This window comes from Lathamus discolor, chromosome Z, assembly GCF_037157495.1.
Source record: "Lathamus discolor isolate bLatDis1 chromosome Z, bLatDis1.hap1, whole genome shotgun sequence".
In the NCBI taxonomy this organism is placed as follows: domain Eukaryota; kingdom Metazoa; phylum Chordata; class Aves; order Psittaciformes; family Psittacidae; genus Lathamus; species Lathamus discolor.
Genome location: NC_088909.1, coordinates 86788451 through 86809121, shown reverse-complemented (window position 1 = coordinate 86809121; position 20671 = coordinate 86788451). Strand labels below are relative to the sequence as shown.

Genomic DNA, 20671 nt, shown 5'->3' with positions numbered 1-20671 from the left:
TAACCTGTTTAATGCTAAATACAGGCTTTAAGTAAGGCCTGTATGCACAGGTCTTCAGTGGTCTTCCTTTGAAGAAGTAAAAAAAAAATACTGTGTGTCTTAATTATCAACACTATCAATTTTAGCACAAGATAAAAATCATATTTTACCACCCTTGTATATCTTGCAGCTGTTGAGTTTGCAGTCAGTAAAATGAACAGCTGAGACACATGCCCTATTTTCTCATAGCTAAACTAATATGAAAGGAAAACATGAAAACTGTTTTATAATTCCAACAAAATCTAAAGATAACAAAATCAGTTTTCTTCAAAAGCTAAATGTCTGCCTGTCAGATTGACTCTGTTCTGGTTTAAAGATGTTCTTGTGCATTTATACTAATAATGTTCTTCAAAGTTGATGAAATATTTGGCAGTTGTTATCCTGGTAACTGTACAGTGAAATCTGGCATAGAGGAGAACAGTTAAAGTAGTACCTATTTGAGTAGGCAAGACAGGCTTAGCTTTAAATTTTAATTTTAAAAATAAATGTTTAATATTTAAGATGAAGATATGAAGGGTTCATACCTAGAATTTTCTAGAAGTAGCTGAAACTGACAGTATCTGTAGTATGCTATAGAATTGCTCTTTTTAAAAGCATAATTAGTTTAGCACATGAGAGATCCAGCGTACTAATGCTTTTAACTCAGAGAGGATTTAAAGCCTTATTTCTTTGTGGAATTAGTAAGTCTAATGAAAAAATACTTTTTTTTATATCACTGGGATCTGAATTTAGTTTTCCCAGTGAGAAACTTGCTGTCTTCGGGCTAATATTGTCTGCTGGAGTGGAGCCTCCTGGTTTTTCTGTCCTGGAAAATAAAGGAAAGAATCACAGCAACTCTCTCTCATTAACTACTACAACTATTTTTAAAAAGGTGGTTTTTTTTTTTTTTCCCAGCCTTTCTCCATTGCAAGGAAGCAAGTTGACAGTCGTTGAAGCAAGTAACCCAGCCTAAATGTAGACTGCTGTCAAAACATACAGCCCATTCTGGTCAAGGCAGCTTGCTTTGGGTTCTCTTTTGTGCAGCCAGTCATGTGGTCAGCTTGAAGCAGTGACCAGTCTCAGCTAAAAGCTGGTTGGTTCTCCAGGGTTTCTCACTCCATTGTTTTTTAATTTGCAACCAGATACGCCATTGTCACTGCAGCAAATGCTAGTCCTGCAAGCTTGCAACGTGCCTGTTGCTTGGAGGTCTTAAGTCCCTAACCTCAAAGTCATCTTCTGCGTTAAGGAAGTTACATCCATGACATAATGCACACAGTGAAATCTTAATGCATATTCAAATTAATTAGCAATGGATGGAACCTAGGGCTTAAGCAAACTAGACAATATAGCTAGAGCTTGAGTTGGGAGGAATACTATTTTATACACTGTCCACAGGATATTTGATTTCCAGCACGTTACTGCTGACAGCTGCTACAGCAAGAGAGGTGGAGCATTAAGTGAATTTGCACAGCTCTGTTCTGGGCTTCCACCAGACTGTATGCTGACATAATTTAAGTCAGCTGGACAGTTCTATGTTGTAGATTTAGAATAGTATACCACAGCATCCTAGAATGATTTGGGTTGGAAGGAACCTTGAAGATAGTGTAGTTCCAACCCTCTGCAATGGGCAGGGAATCCTTCCACTAGACCAGGTTGCTCCATGCCCCATCCAGCCTGGCCTTGAACACTTCTCCAAACTTTAATGTGATGGAAATACTGTTGAAATCTGTGGTAAAACTTCAGCTGCTTTTAGTGGAACCAGCGTATCATCTAGTAGTTGCCTATTTTGTTTATGTTAGCAGAAGGTGTATGCTGGAGGATGTTCTTCTGCCATCCTGTATAAAACAAGAACTAGAGAAGAAAAATGATTCTAACAGCAGCTCTTCTTCTATAGTTGCTATCACTGTTAGGCATGCCTGTGTGTATATAAAGGAAAACCAGGTTCTTTTAGTACAGAAACTTAAAAAGAAATTGTCCTCATTGTTTTATTATATATTTTCCAGTGAGCACTGCATATGCAGAGGGGGTGGGGGAATGCAACAGTGCCACTTACACTGCAGCTTGAGAGGTGTTTCCTTAGTATACAAAGAAATACACTTGTGAGATAAAAATGGACTTTGCCAGTTCTTTTCTGATCTCATTAGCTTATGCAGATGCTTTAAAGCTCTTCCTTTAGACCTGCTGTTATATGACTGCTTGCAGTTGCAAACAGGTGCCCCCCCCCCCAGCTTTTGCTGCTTTTACAGAATGTATGTAAAAATACATTTTTGTAATTTTAGCTGTCATTGAATTAGAAAACTACTCCCTTAGTTCACAGTGTGTGTCTCATTCAGTATACACAGATACTTGACTACAGTGTTGGCTTTTTCAATTTTAAGTAGTGTTTGAATGAAAAAATAAAAAACCTCTCTCTTACAACCGTTACTATTTTTTCAGGCAATAATAAATAGCACCATCACCCCCAACATGACATTTACTAAAACATCCCAGAAGTTTGGTCAGTGGGCAGACAGCAGGGCGAATACGGTCTATGGCTTGGGATTTTCATCTGAACATCATCTTTCAAAAGTAAGTATGACCAGTGGCAACTGTTAAGCTAGTCAGGCAGCTTAAGAATACTTGATTCCTGCTCAGTGTATATTGAGTCAGTGCTCACTACTGTTGTTATTTAAAAATAATTTTACTGTTGTTATTAAAAAATAATTTACAAAAATTGGTCTGTATTGATTCCTGTAGTGTAAAAAGACAAGACGAAGTGTGATGCCTGCAAGTTTTCTTTTAATTGATGGAGGGAAGGTGGGAGATGTAAGCCAACACAACGTGTATTGTTAACTCTTCCTAATTACTGATTTGTTATATATCTCTTTTTTTCTGAAATTGTTTTTCCATTACAGTTTTTCATGACAGAATTCAAAGGACTAAACAGTTTAGCTTTTTCTTCTATATTTAGAGCTCCTATGGAAATAAAATGCTAGTAGTCTTCAGATGCATTTTTGTCTTTTAAGCCACATTCACTTTCCTACTATGTAGTGCATTAAATTACAGATATTTGAACATCTGCAGGCTTAAAATAAAGCTAGTGTGAAATATATTCAGTGTAAAAGAAAATTACATTTTCTTACTGGAATGCAAAAGTTGGAATGCTTACCAAAGAAACTCTGTGCCATCCGTGATGGTTTTTTTTCTGCTCTACTTGTGCAGAGGGGAGGTACTTATTCCAAGCAAAGGAGTAACCCCTGTTTCTCAAACTGATGTTATAGTTCCTCAGAGCACCCTTTCCACAATACCTAGTGCTATTAATACTACTGCAGTAGGTGAGTCTAGAAACCTGTACAAGCTGGTGTCAGTTTTTCTCCAGATGAGGAGTTTCAGTTCAGTTTAGGAACATTTCTCTATATTTAGCAGAGAATTTTCATCTTTGAAATATACAAAAGGTCTGGAAACTCAAGTCTCATAAAAGGAAGGCATAGTACAGATTTAAGTAAGAAATAGTGGTTGGCTTGTTATATAAAAAGAAACCAAAACAAAAAAATCCAACCAAAAAACCCATCACGGAACAAAACAAAAAAACCCCAACAAAGCAACAAAAAGCCCACCCAAACCAAACCCCACCCAAATGAAAATTCATACCTGTCCTTTTGAGAAATTGTCACTAACCATGGATAAGCATAAACCTGTTAGAAAAACCTTAAAATAAGAACCAATACATATACTTCTTTTGGACAAGTATTAAACTTGTAAGATTTTTTTTCCTTTCAGAATCAGATAGCTTTCATTTCCACAAAGTAACACAAATACAGGAAATTTTGTATGATACTAACCATGTGTGCTTTTGTGTGCCTGTCATTGCATCAGTGAACTTGGAAACTTTGTCACGTACATTGGTTTGTATGTCCTAGAGGCACTTGCTTGCCAGTGTAGTAATAACATTTCTCAGTATTTCAATGGATTTAGCATAAAGTCTAATTTAGTTTACCTTATTCCGTTGACTAACTTGTTTTCCTTTACCACAGAATGCTGCTTTGGAGGCAAAGTATTGTAAGGTAGTCATGCACACTGTGTTTGACTGACTTTAAACACTAGGTTATCCTTGCCAGTGAAAATATTTTTGGTTTTTTATCTGTCCTTTTCTTGACTCTTCTTGTTCTCCCCATGTGGTTCTGCCTGTCTTCTTAATTACAGTCCTATTCTATACTGCCTTCAAATGGGTGTCTTAGAGTTTTAAGTATGGCTTTGGCTTAAAACTATATTGCTCTTGAAAAAAATACCTGAAAAGCTACAGTAAATATTTTATCCTAAATGCACTTTTGATTAGCAGTTACTCAGATTGCTGTGTTTTACAAAGAATACACAAGTCTGTGGAGAAAAATGCCAAGTCACAGACCTATTTTGGAGCTTATGGTAATGAATCTTCAAGACCTTTTCAGCACACTGTTCCTGTTCTGTTGTATCTTAATGAGATGCCTAAGTATATTATGATATCTCAGTACTCGTGTGAATTGAAATTCCTGATTGTTACTACTAGAATTCATAAAGATAAAACTTTTTGTGTTATTTTAAAATTAAAAACCATATTTGATGGGAGAAAGGAAACTTCTTTACGGTCACTGGAGCTGGTAGATATGTTGGTCTTGGAATCAGAAAAGCTGAATTGGAAACCCTGGATCTGCTGTGTAGCTTTAGAAAAATCTTACCTGTATTCTTTTTCTTGTCTTGTCTCTCTGCTCAGATTGTAAACTTATTTCTGTGCAGTGGCATCAGTCAGGTTTACCAGAGCACGCTTTGGTACACCTAGCACTGTAGAATATGAAATCTAATTTAGGGCTGAAGGCACTACAGGATATTAATAACAGGGTTAACAAATAAACTGTATTAATGGATTTGTTCTGAAACAGCTTGCTTCTGAAAGTTGCCTTAACTTCTTTTCTGTATTTGATTTACCAGAACCCTTAAGTGAGCAACCTTGTTGTATGCAATTTGTTTTGCAGCAGTGTCTCTGTGCCCCAATACAATATTTCAAGTTCCAGGGAGCAAAAGACAGCCTGCAATAAAAAAAAAAAAGTTTGTTTAGTCTGTGACTGATTCCAACATTTTAATGAAGCAAATAATCAGAGCAGATGGAATAAACTGGATATTCACTTCTGGTTCATGTGCTTTTGTCCTCCTACACTAATTACTAGGGTAGGGTGCAACAGTGATAACCTCTTTTTGTGCAATTATTGTGATTGATAATTAGCGGAGTGAGATTATCTGATAGAAAAATAATGGCACTCAGATATTTAATTTTATTGTATACTGGTTTTATATGAAATTGATTTATTTTCATTAGACCTTTTCTCAATAAGTTAGACCAAAAATTCACCTACAGATTGTTCCATCAGCAGTCTGTGATGAAATGTGTTTTCTGTGTTGAAGAATATTCCTTTCACAGGGTTTGTAACAGAGTTCTTTGCTGTGCAGTAGGAGGAACAGACTATCCCGTGATTTTCAGAAAAAAATGAGAAGACTTTGTCATTGAGAATATAAGTCTCTGCTTTTGATAGTATATTGATGTATAATAAGAAATACTCTTTTCAGGTTTGCTGTCTGTCTTTCCCCTTTGAATTAGTTGATCTGATTTATTCTTTATAATTTAAGAATATGCTAAACAGGAAAAATGCCATTATAAATAGCTGTAAGGGCATCCTGTAATCTCCCTGTACAATTTGTTATCTTTTCCTTAAAATACTGATCCTCCAGAAAATTTTTCCTTTCATACTGTGAGATCTCGTCTTCATTATTCAGGAATTTTATCAAGAGATTGCTATTATACATCGCCTGGCTGTCTCAAGGAGTTCCAGTAAATTTGTGGAAATTTCCACTACATTAGTCATGTTGGCTGTTCTTAGAACAGTATCTATCTGTCTTAAGTATTTTTTTACAGTTTCTACCATTGTGATACAGAAGATCATATTTACTGCCTTGTCTGTATTCAGCCATTTATTCTAAACCTCAGCATCATGTTTTCCATTCATCAGTCCTCTGGTCTTAAAGCTGATTTAACGGATAGGTTACCCATCAGATTTTGAGGTCGATGTACAAGTCTCTAAATAAGTATCATCTGGTGATCTGTTGCCAATTTTATCATCTGTTCTGAGACGTTTTTTGATGCTGGATTGGACTTCGAGGAAATGCATGCTTTTAAATAACCTGCCAGGTGAAATGTAGCATACAAATGGAGAGAAATTGTATTTCCTCAAATACTAATAGCCTACCAGAAGTTTAAAGACAATAAGGTTCTTTAGGTCTTGCATGGCAAGTGAAGTTCTGATTGAAGAAAACTGGGAAGACTGAGTCACATAAAGGGTAGCCTTCGTGCCTTCTAAATACTTTGAGTGCAAATGAGTTTCTTTGTATACTGCTGCTAGGGAGTTTTAGAAGCTGTTTGTGAAGCTTCCAGTAGTTTTGCAGAATCATTTCAGTCTTAAGCTGATCATAAGAAGATAATGTTATGTATAAAAGCAGTAAGAAACAAAAACTAACGCTTGGCTATTATAGCAATTAGTGTAGTATCAAGCTAAGATCTATGAAGCAAAACTTTCCTCTAGCCAGAGAAATTAACCCCCATTCTTAATAAAGTGATTTAATCTCTCAGTTTAAGGGTGAATATTTTTCCAAATGGCTGATTTAGCTATTTATTGGAAGAGGTACCAGCACCATAGAAATCAAGCTTCATATGGCAGTTCAGTATGCAATTCTTGAAGTTAGTATATACAAGTGTTTAGTTCAGTGAATCTGTTCTTTAACTTGATTGATACGAATAAGCAATTGAGAAATGAACTTGACTCAATATTCCTGTTGCTGCTTCCCTAAACAGCTATTGAAATTATAAATGCTGTTAAAATCTGGGAAAAAAATCAGTATTTCAGTCATGAAAGAATGAAGCCTTTGAAAACTCTAGGGTAATAATGACCACAGTAGGCTTCAAACCAGCTCATTTATTTTCAGGAAGTGAGTAAAACCTAAATCTGAAAGCATGTGTGTAAGGCAGCTTATCACTTATTAGCCATGTCTGAGGTGAGTTTTTTTAACATTATGAGCAACAGATCAAACTTCATTACATCATAATTTTCATGACATACAGTGTGCATTATGTCTGAAAGTTACATCGCTGTGCAACTCACTTAGATGAGTATCTAATGAGAAAACTAAAAAGTTCTACTGACAGGATTTGACTTTGTAAAATGTTAAGTGCAGCATTCTGTTCTGCATGTAAAGTACTACTTCACGCCTACTCTTTCTCTTTTTCCTTTTTTTTTTTTAAACATATGTACCTTCAGTTTGCTGAAAAATTTCAGGAATTCAAGGAAGCTGCACGACTAGCAAAGGAAAAATCCCAAGAAAAGATGGAGCTAACAAGTACACCCTCTCAAGTGAGTCTTGTTGCCTGATTGAAGCCTTGTACTTTGTACCTGTGCTACTTACTGTATTGTATCTTACACACAGATGTATTAAAATTGGATAGGATACTTCTCAGTTACCGTGAATACTCTCAACAGTCAGCTGGAAGTGTCAAAAAGTCTAAGAATACATTTAACACACTCTACAAAGTGTGAGGGGACTCGTTTTAAAATAAAATTTGCCTTTTGTTTACTCCCATTCTTTTCTTTGAGCTTCATCCAGAAAATGAGTAAACACGGTGAGCAGTTAATGTAAGTAAATCTATAGTGAGCACCTTTTGTGTTTGTTCCATACTGTATCTATAAAACTTCAGGCGGTGCACTGTAAAGGACTTTTACAGAAGAATTATTACAACAAAAATCAAAGTTAAAACGACAAACTATTTTTATTTCCTACTGTGTAGTATTGTGCAGTATGTTGAATTTGCTTTGAAAAAAGCAATTGCATGGGGCTTTTATGCCCCTTCACTCCTGCTCTCCCCTCGTCTCCAGTGTTTCTGTCTCTGTGTGTAGCTGTTTGCTTTGTTTTAAGCAATAGCGAACACCAGGGTAATTCCTTCTCTTGGAGGATGATGCAGCTTTAAAACTACAGCAGGGGTTACTGAGTTGAGTAGGATTAAAGCAGCTGAATCTTTTTTCTGGGGAGTCTTAATTCATTGAATCAGTGCATCTCTTGGGTGCTTTACGCAGTAATATGCTCCTGATCTTGATGGAGCAAAGATGGCAGGCAATTTGTAACGTACTGTACAAATAGTTTTATTGCCACCAGAAAGCTACCTTTGGTGTCCTTCCAAGAGAAATCAGTGGAAACCACAAGAATACACCCAGTGAACCAACCTCCTGTTGTTTTCCAGTAGGCATTTTGCCCAAGTACTAGGCTGGCTTTGCTGTTAATGACAGACTGCTTGCACTGATGTAACAGGAGAAAAGTAAGGCCTTTTTTATTAGTTTCCTTGGCTGTATCTCACTTTCTGATAAATTCCATAAATAAACACAGAGATAATGGAAGCAGGTATTTCAGTGTTACAATCTAATATATACTTGGCTTTAGAAACAGTGAAGTGCTTCAGCTAGGCCTCTAGTTACTCAATATTATAGGCAAAACAATTACTCTGCTTCTCTTCTGACACGTTTATTAATATTCTAGACTCAGAAGGTAAATCCAACATTGTAGAATGGAGTGACTTAGTGTTTGGTTTGGACGTAAACTTGAACTACTTAGAGACAAGATGCTTTCGTCTGGCAGCTGCCCATGGTTAAAGCTTTCTCTTAAAGTATATGAGCTATTAGTATTATTAGTATTCTGGACAGATTTCCTTTTATACACAGAACCTAACATTTTATACTGTAGGCAGTTACAGAAATGTTACCTTGAGTGATTCTGTAATGCATATTGAGAGCTGCAATTTAATTACTGCACACTTAGGAATAATTTTACATTCAGGACTTCTCTTGACTTTTCACTGTGTTGGTAAGTTAGCATATTATTCAGAAAGATACAGTTAGTGCAAGTGCCAGCACACCAGCATCGTATTCTTCACATACTCAAAGTTTCTCATTACTTCCTCAGAGAGAAGGGACTTGAATCAGTAGCTTTGGAGCAGATGAAAGACGATGGCTTCATAGCAAACTGTAGCACTTCCATGGCACTGGGTCTTATTCAGAGAGGTTTATGACTGGAGGAAGGTGGGTGCTTGGTAGCAGGAAGGGAAAGCAGGACCCTTGAGCCATTCAGAGGACCACTTGCTGTCATTTTGACCATCTGCCAAAGAGTGGCTGCAAGGCAGATAATTCAGGTGTTGCTTTTCTCAGTCATTTACAGCTCTTCTTTATCTTTTGCCTAATGAGAGGGAGAGCAAAAGAGGAACGAGAGAGACATTTTCAGGGGCTAGTTAAAACTTCACAGGAGCCTGGCTTTTTTAGGAATCTTTGACAGGAAAGGCACTGGGAAGTAGCATGTGAGTAGTGAGCTATATAATCATAACTCAGTTGGCTACAAGTGTCAGTCGCTGTCCTGTCTGGAGACTGGCAAAACATACATGTCAAACAAAATGTTTTATTTCTCTTGGTACTGCTCTAAAACAAATGCTCTTATTATTTATCAGTTAATTAAAGTACCAGATATGGTACATTGGCCACCCTCTCTGCTACACAATTTTAAAAGAGAAAAAGTGCATGTGCTTTTTTTCTGCATTCAGTATGTCCCTGCAGATTGATCTTCATTAAAATATCTCTACAACGAATGATAGCATAACAAAACCCTGTGTAGAGCATTTGCTGTTCATTGCAAATACTACTGGTATGTGTGAGTTTCAATTCTGAATGTTCTGCAAAAAGTTGTGAAATTGGGAAGGAATACAAAACTAGACGTAACAATAGAAGTATCTCAGGAATAGAATATGTATTTGTAGTTCAAGTACTTGCTCGACTTAGTTATCCTAAAACTTAAGTATCTGAGGTCCACTGAAGTTAGGCTGCTTCTCTAAGGTGTTAGGAGCTTTAGCAAAATACTGGTACTGTTTTTCGAGGTATTTCCACCAGAAAGATGCCTCAATGGCCCAGAAGTAGTAGTTCTGGGTTTAGTATTTTTTTTATATTCTATTTCATCTGATGGTGTGTATTCTTTGGCTTTTGTGTGTGTGTAACACATAGTAGAAAGAAAGCAATACATAGCCGGATTTGTGATTACTCAATTAGGAGTTCCTTTTCCCCTAAGCTATAATGCTGCTAATTCTAAACTCTTCATTCTTACTGTTTCTTTAATACTGCCTGTTCTCCTCCTCCTATTTACCAACAGGCTTCACTTTATTTTCCCAGAATATTAGATAATACATAAAATCACCATTTACCTTAAATGTAAAAAGAGTTTCACTTGTCCACAGAAAGACGGTGGCCTGGACCAAGTTAAAAGAGAGATATTGCTGTGTAAAGTCCCAGGTGCATGGTGCTTTCTTGAAATGAGGAACACATTGTTTCTGTGTCAGCTCTGTACCAGAGCTGGTACTTTGAACCTGTCTGCATTAAGATGGATTCGTATAATAGTACACACTTTCTCTGGTATGTCTGGAGCCTGGCTGTTTTACTTCTGAGACCACATATGCACATAGGTACCCCCATCTGGTGTCCCTTCAACTCAGCCGTAGGTAATAAAGCTTTGCAATGCTCTTACCTTATTTATATAAAACTAAAATACTGGTTCTTCTGCTGTGCCACCTCCTATTTCCCAGACCCATCTTATAATATAGAGTATTAATTTGCTCAGATCAGGAACTCATGGATGTTACAGTGACAAGCCACCCATAGTCTGTTTTCAGTTACAATGTTGCCTGTGCCCTAAAAGCTGCACTTTGATCTGGAGTTCACTGAAGCAATAGCCTGAAAACTGTGTGTGTATTCCCCCACCTTGTTGTTTTGGTTTGGTTTTTTTCTCTTTTTTAAACTAACTTTAACTTGGTGAAAGCGTTAGAACCAAATAGAGCAGTTTGTGTGGTCTACAGTCTCGCCCTATCAGTCTTGCAACCAAATGGGGTTTTGAACCTCAGTTCTTTTTCTCTGTGCAAGAATCTGTCCTCAGATACTGTTTTTAACCGTGGTCTTTTCAGGTTAAGATATCTGTTAATATTTGACATTGTGTGGTGACTAATTTACTCAAAATAGTCTTGTCTGCAATTCTAATCCCTTTTATGCAGAGTATAAGGAATAGCTGTTGCCTGAAAAGTTGTAGAATCACATAATTTTTTAGTGCAAGAATTGGGTTGGTTTTGGCAAAATGGTCTTGGCAAAAAAACCTGTTGGCTTTTTCTTTATAGAAGAACAAAATTTACTTAGAAAGCTTGTAGGAAAAGTAAGTTTCTGGGATGTTACGTGAATTTCTATGCTGGAACAAACATTTCTCATAATAGTTATTGTATCTGAATCAGTAGCTGGCAGACTTATACTATTGCCAGTCAGTACTGAACAGAGAGGCACCATGAAGAACAGCAATGCCAGGGAAGTGTATGGAATACTTAATGAGAAAGCAGTATAATATGTAGTAGGAAAGCAAGCTGGAATTGGTGTGTTCATGATTTTAGAATGATCTACTCCTTTTATTCTGTTCTCTGTTAGTCACCATTAAAAGGTGGCTTGGTCTGTGCTGTGAAGTCCCTTGTTTTACTGTAGAGGCTCTTTTGTGAGTGTATGCATTTTGTTTGTAAGATTTTAAAATTGAGGCATCTTTTGATGAATTCCCCTATGTTACGTTTAGTTTATATACTGTGTGCACTGTCATTTTTATACTGCTTGGCATTACTGAAGTCCTGCATACCTGTTAGTAGGGTCAGAGCTCCATTAGACAGTGCAGATCTCTGACAAACTCTTAAATAGCAAAATGTACCTGAGCCAGACTCTCATGTATTGTGTACTCATCGTGTGGGAAAATACTAATCCTCAAGAGCATGTGTAAGTCCGGGACTGGTGAGTGACTTAAAGTTCAATATTCTCCAGAAAACCTGTATATGATACAACAGTGGTACCACAGGAGAGCTATTAATCCTTCTCAGATGTATGAAAAACCTCTTTTGTAACTGTCATGACTGGGAATTATCAGGCATTAAAATACATCACTGATTTATAGGAAGACTTGTCATTTTCAATTTAAGAGCTGTGTTTTTCAATATCGTGTCTATACAGTTGAATATTAGAACTAAATAAACCTGCTATCCCAGCTAGAAAGGAAGGATGAAAATGTCTTCTTAAGCTGACCTCAGTTTCTTCCCCAGCTCTGTGAAGTCTGGAGTGGATGTGTGAAACTACAGTAGTATGGAATAAAAATTTCATTACATATGAACATCTCACAAAAATGTTTCTAACATTCTTTTCCTCTGATTAATATAAAATGGGAACACATTGTTTTTAAACATTTGTGAAAGAGTTGTCCAGTGCGAGTGGCTTTCTGTTGTCTTTGGTGCTTTATTTGTAGTCAGCTTCATTGTATTTCATTGCACATAAATTATTTATTAGGCAAGGATAGTTGTGAGTGTGTGAGAGCACGAATTAACCTGTATTACTGGTGGAAGAAACACATCCTAGAATCTAATGCTTCTCTTGTACATACAAAATCAGACTCTCGTGAATTTGCAGGCAGTGAACCCTTAGGTATTACATAGACTATGATTGTCTGCATTAACGTTTTTCACTTCAATTGCATTCAAATTAGAAGTCTATGAGAGTGCTCTACAGAAAATAAGCCTAGTTGGAACTTGCACATTTGTTTTTCTCCTACTGCAATAATTTTTATGTATTCATACTCAAAACATTTTAATAAGTAGGCTCTGGCTTTATGAGTCTAATAATGGTGGTGCAGGAATTTTAACTTAAAGATACAAGCCATCTAGATTTTGTAGAGTGTGTATTTTTTTGTAGAGAGGTATGTATTTTTCAGAATAGTTAGTGTAGTTTGGGAAGAGGAAATAAGAGAAACTCCTGGGTCCATAATGCCTTTCATTTAATGTCAGTGGAAATTGTTTGTCAAATGTCTATCCTGTGAAGGATAATAATAGGCAAAACCATATAATTTGTGTAGAATAATTTATTTGCTGGGTTATCTTGCTTACTGCTCTCTTTTCACACTTAATTTCAATTCAGTTTCAGTTCAATAAAATTGTTCTGTAAAAATGTTGACTTTTAAAGTATTAACACTTAAGATAATAGTTTTGAGTGTAAAATAACAAGCTTTCTGAAAGTAGGTAACAATTTTCATTCATATCGTAAAACCCCTACATTTATATTACAAATAATGGCTTTTATCTGTGGAATTAAATCAGTGTAAGCTAATTATTTCTGCTTTTTAATCAGCAAGAATTTAATAAGGTGTAGAATGGAGACACTGGTGCATGTGCACAAATGCTAAATATAATATAACTTGAAGTCAGTATTAAAATGATGTATCACCCACTAATTCAGATTGTAGAGTCAGATACGTATTTCTCACTGTGTGAAAAATATGGCAGAATAAATGCAAAATTTTGACAATTGTTATGCTGCAAAGGCTTAATGTAATTTAAAGCACAGTGAAAACATTGAACATTTTTTGGTTGAGGGACTCCAGAAAGTTGTGGAAAGTGATGATCTTATTTTCTTTAAAAGAACTGAGTTTTTCCACCTAATTAAGTCTCAAAGTCAAGGACAGCATGTCCTACAGATGGAGGATTGGCTTCAGTATTGGTTTTCAGAAAGCTTTATCCTTTTAAACTAACTAAAGGCTACAAGCGGAGGTTCAAAATGAAACCCTGATCTTGCATGATCGTGACAACTTTCAGATACTTTGCAATTCCATCTGAGATTGCTGTTCTTCAGTTTCCTGTGCAGAGTGTCAAAGAGCTGGGGAGAGGAGCTCTCCACTTCAGGGACTGCTTGTGCTTAAGCTTAATAACATTAAATAGCAGTTCATCTAGTCCCCATGCAGGTGGTAGAAGGCTGTATGAAGATGTTTAACTTATGGAAATTCTGTAATTCAACCAGTCCTCTGCTGTATAGACACCCCTCTGTGAATTCATTGAACTCTATTCATGAGGCTCCTCTGTTTCAGAGTTAAATGTTGTCACTTGGTTACTGAAAGCCTGCTAAGACATTTGAAAATTGAGATGAGCTGCTTAGCTTATGTGACTCTGATCTCCTGCAAAACCCATTACTTGAAAAGGAATAGAATAGGAAAGAAAACACTAAAATTAAACCACATGCAAGGACTGAAAGCCTATAATGTTCTAACCTAGGATGTGGGCTACAAGGCTGTACTTTGTTTGAATAAAAAATAAATACTTTTCAGTGACTACAAATTAGCACATGGTGTTTTTTGGCCAAAACGCAAATGTACATATTAGAGTGGTGAAGCGTGATTAAATCCCCGGGAGTGCCCTTTTGCTGGGAGGCAGCCATTAAGTTTTTCAGGTGTGCAGTTACATAGCAGTAGTGGAAGCTGTCTGGGTGTATCTGGGTTGTTCTCCTTCACAGATAATACCACAGCCAGCAAGAGCTAAGCCAGGCTAATGTGCCTGCAAAACTTTCTCAGGGGCTTCGCTGAACAAGCATTCTTTACAGATGGCTCATTTGTGAAACAGTGGATGCACCACCAATGGCCCTTCTTATGTCACTTTGGTTAATAAACAATATGAAAGATTTTGAAAAAATATTAGAATTGTTTGTTTCACATTTTTAATAAGAGACAAGAATCCTGGGTGTCAGTAGTCATGCACTGTCTAGCAGGATGAAGGCAGAATGTAATACCAGGTAAGAGAGAGAGAGAGAGAGAGAGCACTGCAATAAGCAATACAAAAATACTTGCAAATAATTCATAGGTCAGTTGTGTTTTGTACAAGATAATATGAATGTTATGTTAATAAACTACTTCTAAAATTAAATTCATGTGATGAAATACTGCTATGAGAGATGCTGGAAGGCTGAACCTTTCAGCAATGCTACCTAAATTTGTGTATCATTTGAGAATTCATGTTAGCACTTACATGCACATAGCTCTTCTGAGCAGGGCTGTTTATAATTTTAATGTATTTTTTGTTTTACTCAAGGAATCAGCTGGAGGGGATATTCAGTCTCCTTTAACGCCGGAAAGTATTAACGGGACAGATGATGAGCGAGTGATGCCAGAAGTGACGCAGAACTCAGAACCAAGGGCTGAACCAACCCAGAACGCATTGCCATTTACCCATAGGTACAGATTCCATTCCCACATCCTGATTAAGTGATACCTGTCTCCTTCCTTGTTAAAGGGACCTTCTCCCATTTTGCATGAAAAAACTCCCAAACAACCAAACCCAACCTCCCCCCCAAAAATGGACTAGCTTTTACATTTGCGCAGTATTGTTTTTTGCTTTAAGAAAAAAGCAGGTATGAGAAAATATTTTGGAATAAGATTTGGGGGAATATTAATTCAGAGTTTAATCATCTTAACATGAGCCCTTGAACACTGGGTAGTGTAGGTGTCCCTTTAACAGGAAGCATTATTTCTATGTCTGAGATCTTAGTAAAATTAACTGCTTCACAGAATATTCCAATTAAATAATTTTTGCACACATTCCTTAAATGACTGATAGGACTGGATGTTAGCCTTTCATTGGTGAGTTGTTGGAAGAAATGAGTCTCTTACAGCACTTCTGAATTATGAAGTTTAAGCAGCCTCTAACTGAACAGTTCTCTTGACAGTTGAAAACATTTTTCAACTTCTTTTGAAATACAAGAGAAGTGTAGTTCTGCTTCAGACTGAATTACATTTTGTTGCATTAGGAGTGCTGTGCTCTGTTCTTTAAGAAAGCAAAGACTCTTTAATTATGTAGGACTTTCTATTTAACTGTACAAATAATGAGTTAAGATAGATCTCACCTATCAGAAATTGTTGTAAATGGGTCACTGTCAGTGAAGCACAATGTATTGAGACTGTGGAAAGTAACTGAAACATTTCATAAACTTAGAACAGAGCTAGAAATACTAGATATATTTTTTTTAAACATTGTCTAATTCAGTTTAAATAGAGTTTTAAGAGCTTTTGATCAAAGACTGGGGATTACTAGGACTTCAGGTATGTCATGCAATTCAGAATGAGCAGAGATGCAATTGTGCAGGACTTCTTGGTTTTTGTAAGAGGATAATACTAAACATATCTGGAAATAATATACATTTTCAAATGAGAAAGTTACAATTTTGCACTAAGTTTTTTAACAGAGTGATTGTGTTTATTTTTATACTTCAACTGTCACTAGTGCATCTATTAAATGTTCTAGAAGAAATGGTCCTTCGTAAGAGTGCTGTGTGCATGTTGAAGGGGTATTGCAAGTGTTGCACATCTGTCAGTGTTCTGTAGTGAGTTCATTTGAACTATTTGTGTGTTGAAATTCTCTATCAGTGTTTTTGTGGAAAGGAGTTGTGATAAAGTACACATGACTAGTGTTGTTTGTTTTGGGTTTTTTTTTTTCCTTTTTTTAAATGATAGCTGCAAGATCTCACCTGTCATTCTGCATCTGTAAATGTTTTCTCTTATGTCAGTGTAGTAACTAAGCTTTGCTCTGCATTGAGCATGACTGAAGATTTGCTTTGAAACAACCCAGTTGTAATTTTTGGTGGTGTAGAATAGAGGTTATGAAACCGTCATGTGTTTTGCATTTTCCTGTCTACTTCCTGTGTGCAGTGTGAGTGCCTGCTATAGTTGCTTATCCTGTTAAATACCACTAGCCCAAATTGGTTTTCCCACAATAATTCTGCATTTTGAGGGTCATTTCTCATGATGATTCTGAAAAGACCGGAGTTTTGTGTTGCTAATGGTAGCTTCAAGTTTGTTAGTGAGCTGTTGCTGAAGAAAATGCAAATTTTTAAAAAGCTTTGAAATAAATTAATTTTTTACTAGATATGTTTTTTGTTATAAATAAATGTTATTTATTTATTGTAAAGAAATAAAGATGCATGAAACACATGCATGAAAGAGATGGAAAGTGAAGCTTTCAGATTGTGTTAGGCCGGGTTAAATGGGCACGTTTTATAGAGGTATTTCATAATACTGAATTGGCAACTTGATAGACATACATAGCTGCTTGTGCTGGCTGAAAGCATGCTCTGTGCAGGCAATCTGCTTGCCTTATTTAAAGGAAAAAAAAAAAAGAGTTAAATGTACAACCTTACACCCCTATATATGGAGACTCCCTGGGCTTTTCATATGTTGGGAACAGAAAGGGACTGTGCTGCTTATTCCCTGCCCTTCTGATGATGCTGTGTGTTGGTGGCACTCCACGTATGATGGAGAGGAGTTGCTGAACTGAGCCCTTCCCTTGTACACCCTAGTAACTCCTGCTCATCACTGAGCCTCTCCCACTTGCACCCTGCTTTTCGGCAAAGGTGAACTTTAGCCAGTGCTACTGGGTGAGGAGGGTAACGCTGGAAGGGCATTTGAGTGTTGTCTTGTTTGTGGCAGTGCTTTATACATTATACTGTGAGAGTCACTGAAGCTGCCTATATTTCACTGGAAGAACACTACCAAAGGAGTTAATTTCTTCTATGAATAGGAGAGTTATATTGTGCTCTGACACTGTCAGTATACACTTACCCTGTAAAGAACCAAAAAGAGTGGTCCTCAGTGAAGGCATGTGGGGGGGCTGCACGGCAGGGGCCCAGGCAGCTATGGGGCAGCTAAGACGGTGGCTGGTGAGCTGGGAAGTGAGTTGCTGCCGGGGGGATTGCCAGGCTCAACTGAGTGCAGGTGTCTGTGGCAGAGGACAGAGTTAAAAGTTTGAAGGAGTGATATAGGTAAGGGGTTTTCATGTCTTTGTATGAACTGGAAGGGTCAGACAGGAGTTCACAAGGTCAGACATCACTGATGTGGAGGTCATACTTAAGTCTGCATCTTACTAGTCATTTTTAATCTGCAGGCCTGAAAAATGTTTAGTTTGATTTTGTTCTAACACATCCTCACTGGCCAGATACGTCCTCTTCTGCAAGTGTTCTCTGTGCTGTTTATGTCTCGGTGTAAGTTGATGTGGCCTGTTACTTCCGCAGTTAAGTGTAGACTACATTGGTATTTATAGTTATTTTCTGACCACTTGTACTTAGAAGCTGAAAGCCAGTATTACTTAAGTCATCAGAGTTTTGTTATTAGAACACAAATTTCTCATTATTCCAGTAAATAATTGTAAGTATTGAAATGCAAATTCTCCAGTATATGTCTAAAATACTATTCATATCCCATTAGCATAATAGAGCAGAAGTCTGTTTACAAGCAGTGTTACTCTGGTCAGCTACTTGAGAGACAAGGATATTTCACAGTTAACAAACCTTGCACAGAAGCTAAACTCCTGTAATTAAACATCTTGCCTTTTTTTTCCTTTTTTTCTTTTCACCATCTATGATGGTTGATGTTGAATTATGAAGTAATATTACTTGGGAACTCCCACATCCTAAAATGTAATATAGCCTGAGCACTGCTCTCATGAGTAATGCTGCCAGAACAAATGTAGCCTAAGCCTGGCATTAGAATTTTTAAAAATCTTGGCTGCCACACTGATCAATCCTTTATTGAATGATAGCAAGTCCAGGAAGGCTTGTTTCTCTGATAGAAGCTAGTTAATCAAATCTAATGTTTAAAATAACTAAGACTAAAAGAAGTATGTCTTTTTATTCTTAAGACATCTTCCTTTCTTAAAACAACATTTTCCACATTCTTCGAGTTGTGATTATTATTTCTTTTTCCAAACTGAAAACTGTTGATCATAAAATGGGGTCTGGAGAGAAGCTGTGAAAATTTTTTTTACTACTTCTGATGTGACTGTTTTTTAAATAAAATTTTTAATCCTGATGGTGCATAATATACAATTTCTGGTCATCTGAATGAGCCCAGAGAAACAGTGTACTAAACTTATTCAGCCTTAGAATATAATTCCAATGTTAAAACGGAATAATGTATTTGGTGAACTCTGCAGCTGCTGCTTGGGGCTTTTGGTAACTGTTTGGTGAACTTGTTCTTTCACCGTTGAAGAGAGAATATATTTGTTTATAACAAGCTTTATTCCGTATTTGGCACCTTAACGAAGTTGATAAAATACACTTTCAGAAACAAAATGTAAGAGGATTCTTCTGGGACAAAGCTTGGAAGTCTTCAGTTTTCTGTCAACCATTACTTAACCCTGTTACCTCATTTTTTCCTTGTAATACATAAACTTGGATTTTCAATTTCATGATGTTTTGATCAGACAATATATATATATGTGTGTTTGTTGCTCGTTCGTTAAAATTCCTATTTTTGTATTCAAGCAAATTTTTAACAGGGAATTTTGACTCATTGCGTTAGTGAAAATAGATTTACTTCAAATGATGTTAATATCTTAGCTATGTTATTGTCTCAATATCTTACCATTTAATGATGCTGCATGTAAATCCAATACTGTACAACAAAGAAAAAACAAAAATCTTGCTGCTAGCTCATGTTCCTTCACCGAGTTTCTATTAAAAGTTGTATGCAGAAATCTGTTTAGTAGATTTTTCACTTTGTGTATTAAAACTACTTATTTCTACAACCTTAAATATATTAGTTGTATTACAGTAAAGGTACATTGGGGATCATGCTGAACTGTTCAGTTGGCTTTAAGGAAAAGTTTTGAGTTGTTTTTGTGGTGCTTTGTAATGTGAATTTATACTCAAATCCTTGTATTTGGGTGGTTTTTTCGGGGTTGGGTTATGCATAGCTTCCTTACCAAATAGTCCTAGGGGTGCATACTACTTTTTTTGTTTGTTTTGTTTTGGAATGTTATCTAACCTGATCATAGGATAATTTCTTCTTCTGAGGAAGCTCAGGAGCTCTTCAATCCAAGTTCCTGCTCAGAGATCAGCTATGAGATCACACCAGGCTGCACTAAGCTTTATCCAGTTGGGTTTTAAAAACCTTCTAGAACGGGGACTGATAAAGCCAGGCTTTTAAGAAGGTTTCTCTGTAACATCAAAAGCAGTAACTGTCCTCACGTTGCACAGTACTGTAATGACCTGTGACAATTTAAGGCATACTGAAGAAGCTCTGGTAAATTCAATTAGTCTGTTGAGAAAAGATTGAGTTTCTTTTCTGAGTGCTCCTGAAGAAATAACAAAGGTAATATGTTCCTGCTGTCAGTGTAAGCAAAGGACTGGTTGAAACAGCAACTTAGATGTAGGTCTTGACTTCACCTCAACCAGCATCTCTTTGATGTTGTGAAAGGCGTAGCTATGCTGTTCCTCAGCCTCTTGTGCTCCACCAGCACGAGTCTAGTGGTCTCTGGAACTAGCACACAGGCAGGGATTGCTCACCCCTCCCTGACACAATTCCTGCTGCTTCCCCACACTCCTGTACTTCTGCCTAAGCTGCCAGGATCTAGTTCAAGTAGGCTGTCCTTCAAAATAAAAGTTCTTGGTAGGAAATTGTTAATTTGGAAGGAAAATCTTACCTTGTGTTCATGTAATTTTTTTCATGTCTCTGACTTTCTGGACTGATAATTCCTGAAAATTCTTTAAAGTGTGATTGGAATGCATGGTAAATCATTACATAGTTTTAAACCAGCAGCATGTCAAACACAGCACAGTACAGCTCACCCTGTAATATTTTCATAAGATAACTCTAGTAATGGGAGGAGGGGTGGAGACGAATTGTGTCTGCTACTGAAAGAATGGTCTTGGTGTTTGTGTTGCTTAGGTCTTAGAAATGAAGAAACTCTCAA

At 36.8% G+C, this 20671-nt stretch overlaps 1 protein-coding gene across 2 annotated transcripts in view; it reads left to right on the top strand.

The window, feature by feature from the left end:
• HOMER1 (homer scaffold protein 1) overlaps window positions 1–20671 on the top strand; it is a 90369-nt gene that overhangs the window by 27559 nt on the left and 42139 nt on the right. For both annotated transcript variants that reach the window (XM_065663090.1, XM_065663089.1), the window contains exons 3-5: window positions 2455–2586; window positions 7338–7430; window positions 15020–15162. In XM_065663090.1, coding sequence (XP_065519162.1) covers window positions 2455–2586; window positions 7338–7430; window positions 15020–15162 — 368 coding nt within the window. The remainder of the gene's footprint in view (window positions 1–2454; window positions 2587–7337; window positions 7431–15019; window positions 15163–20671) is intronic.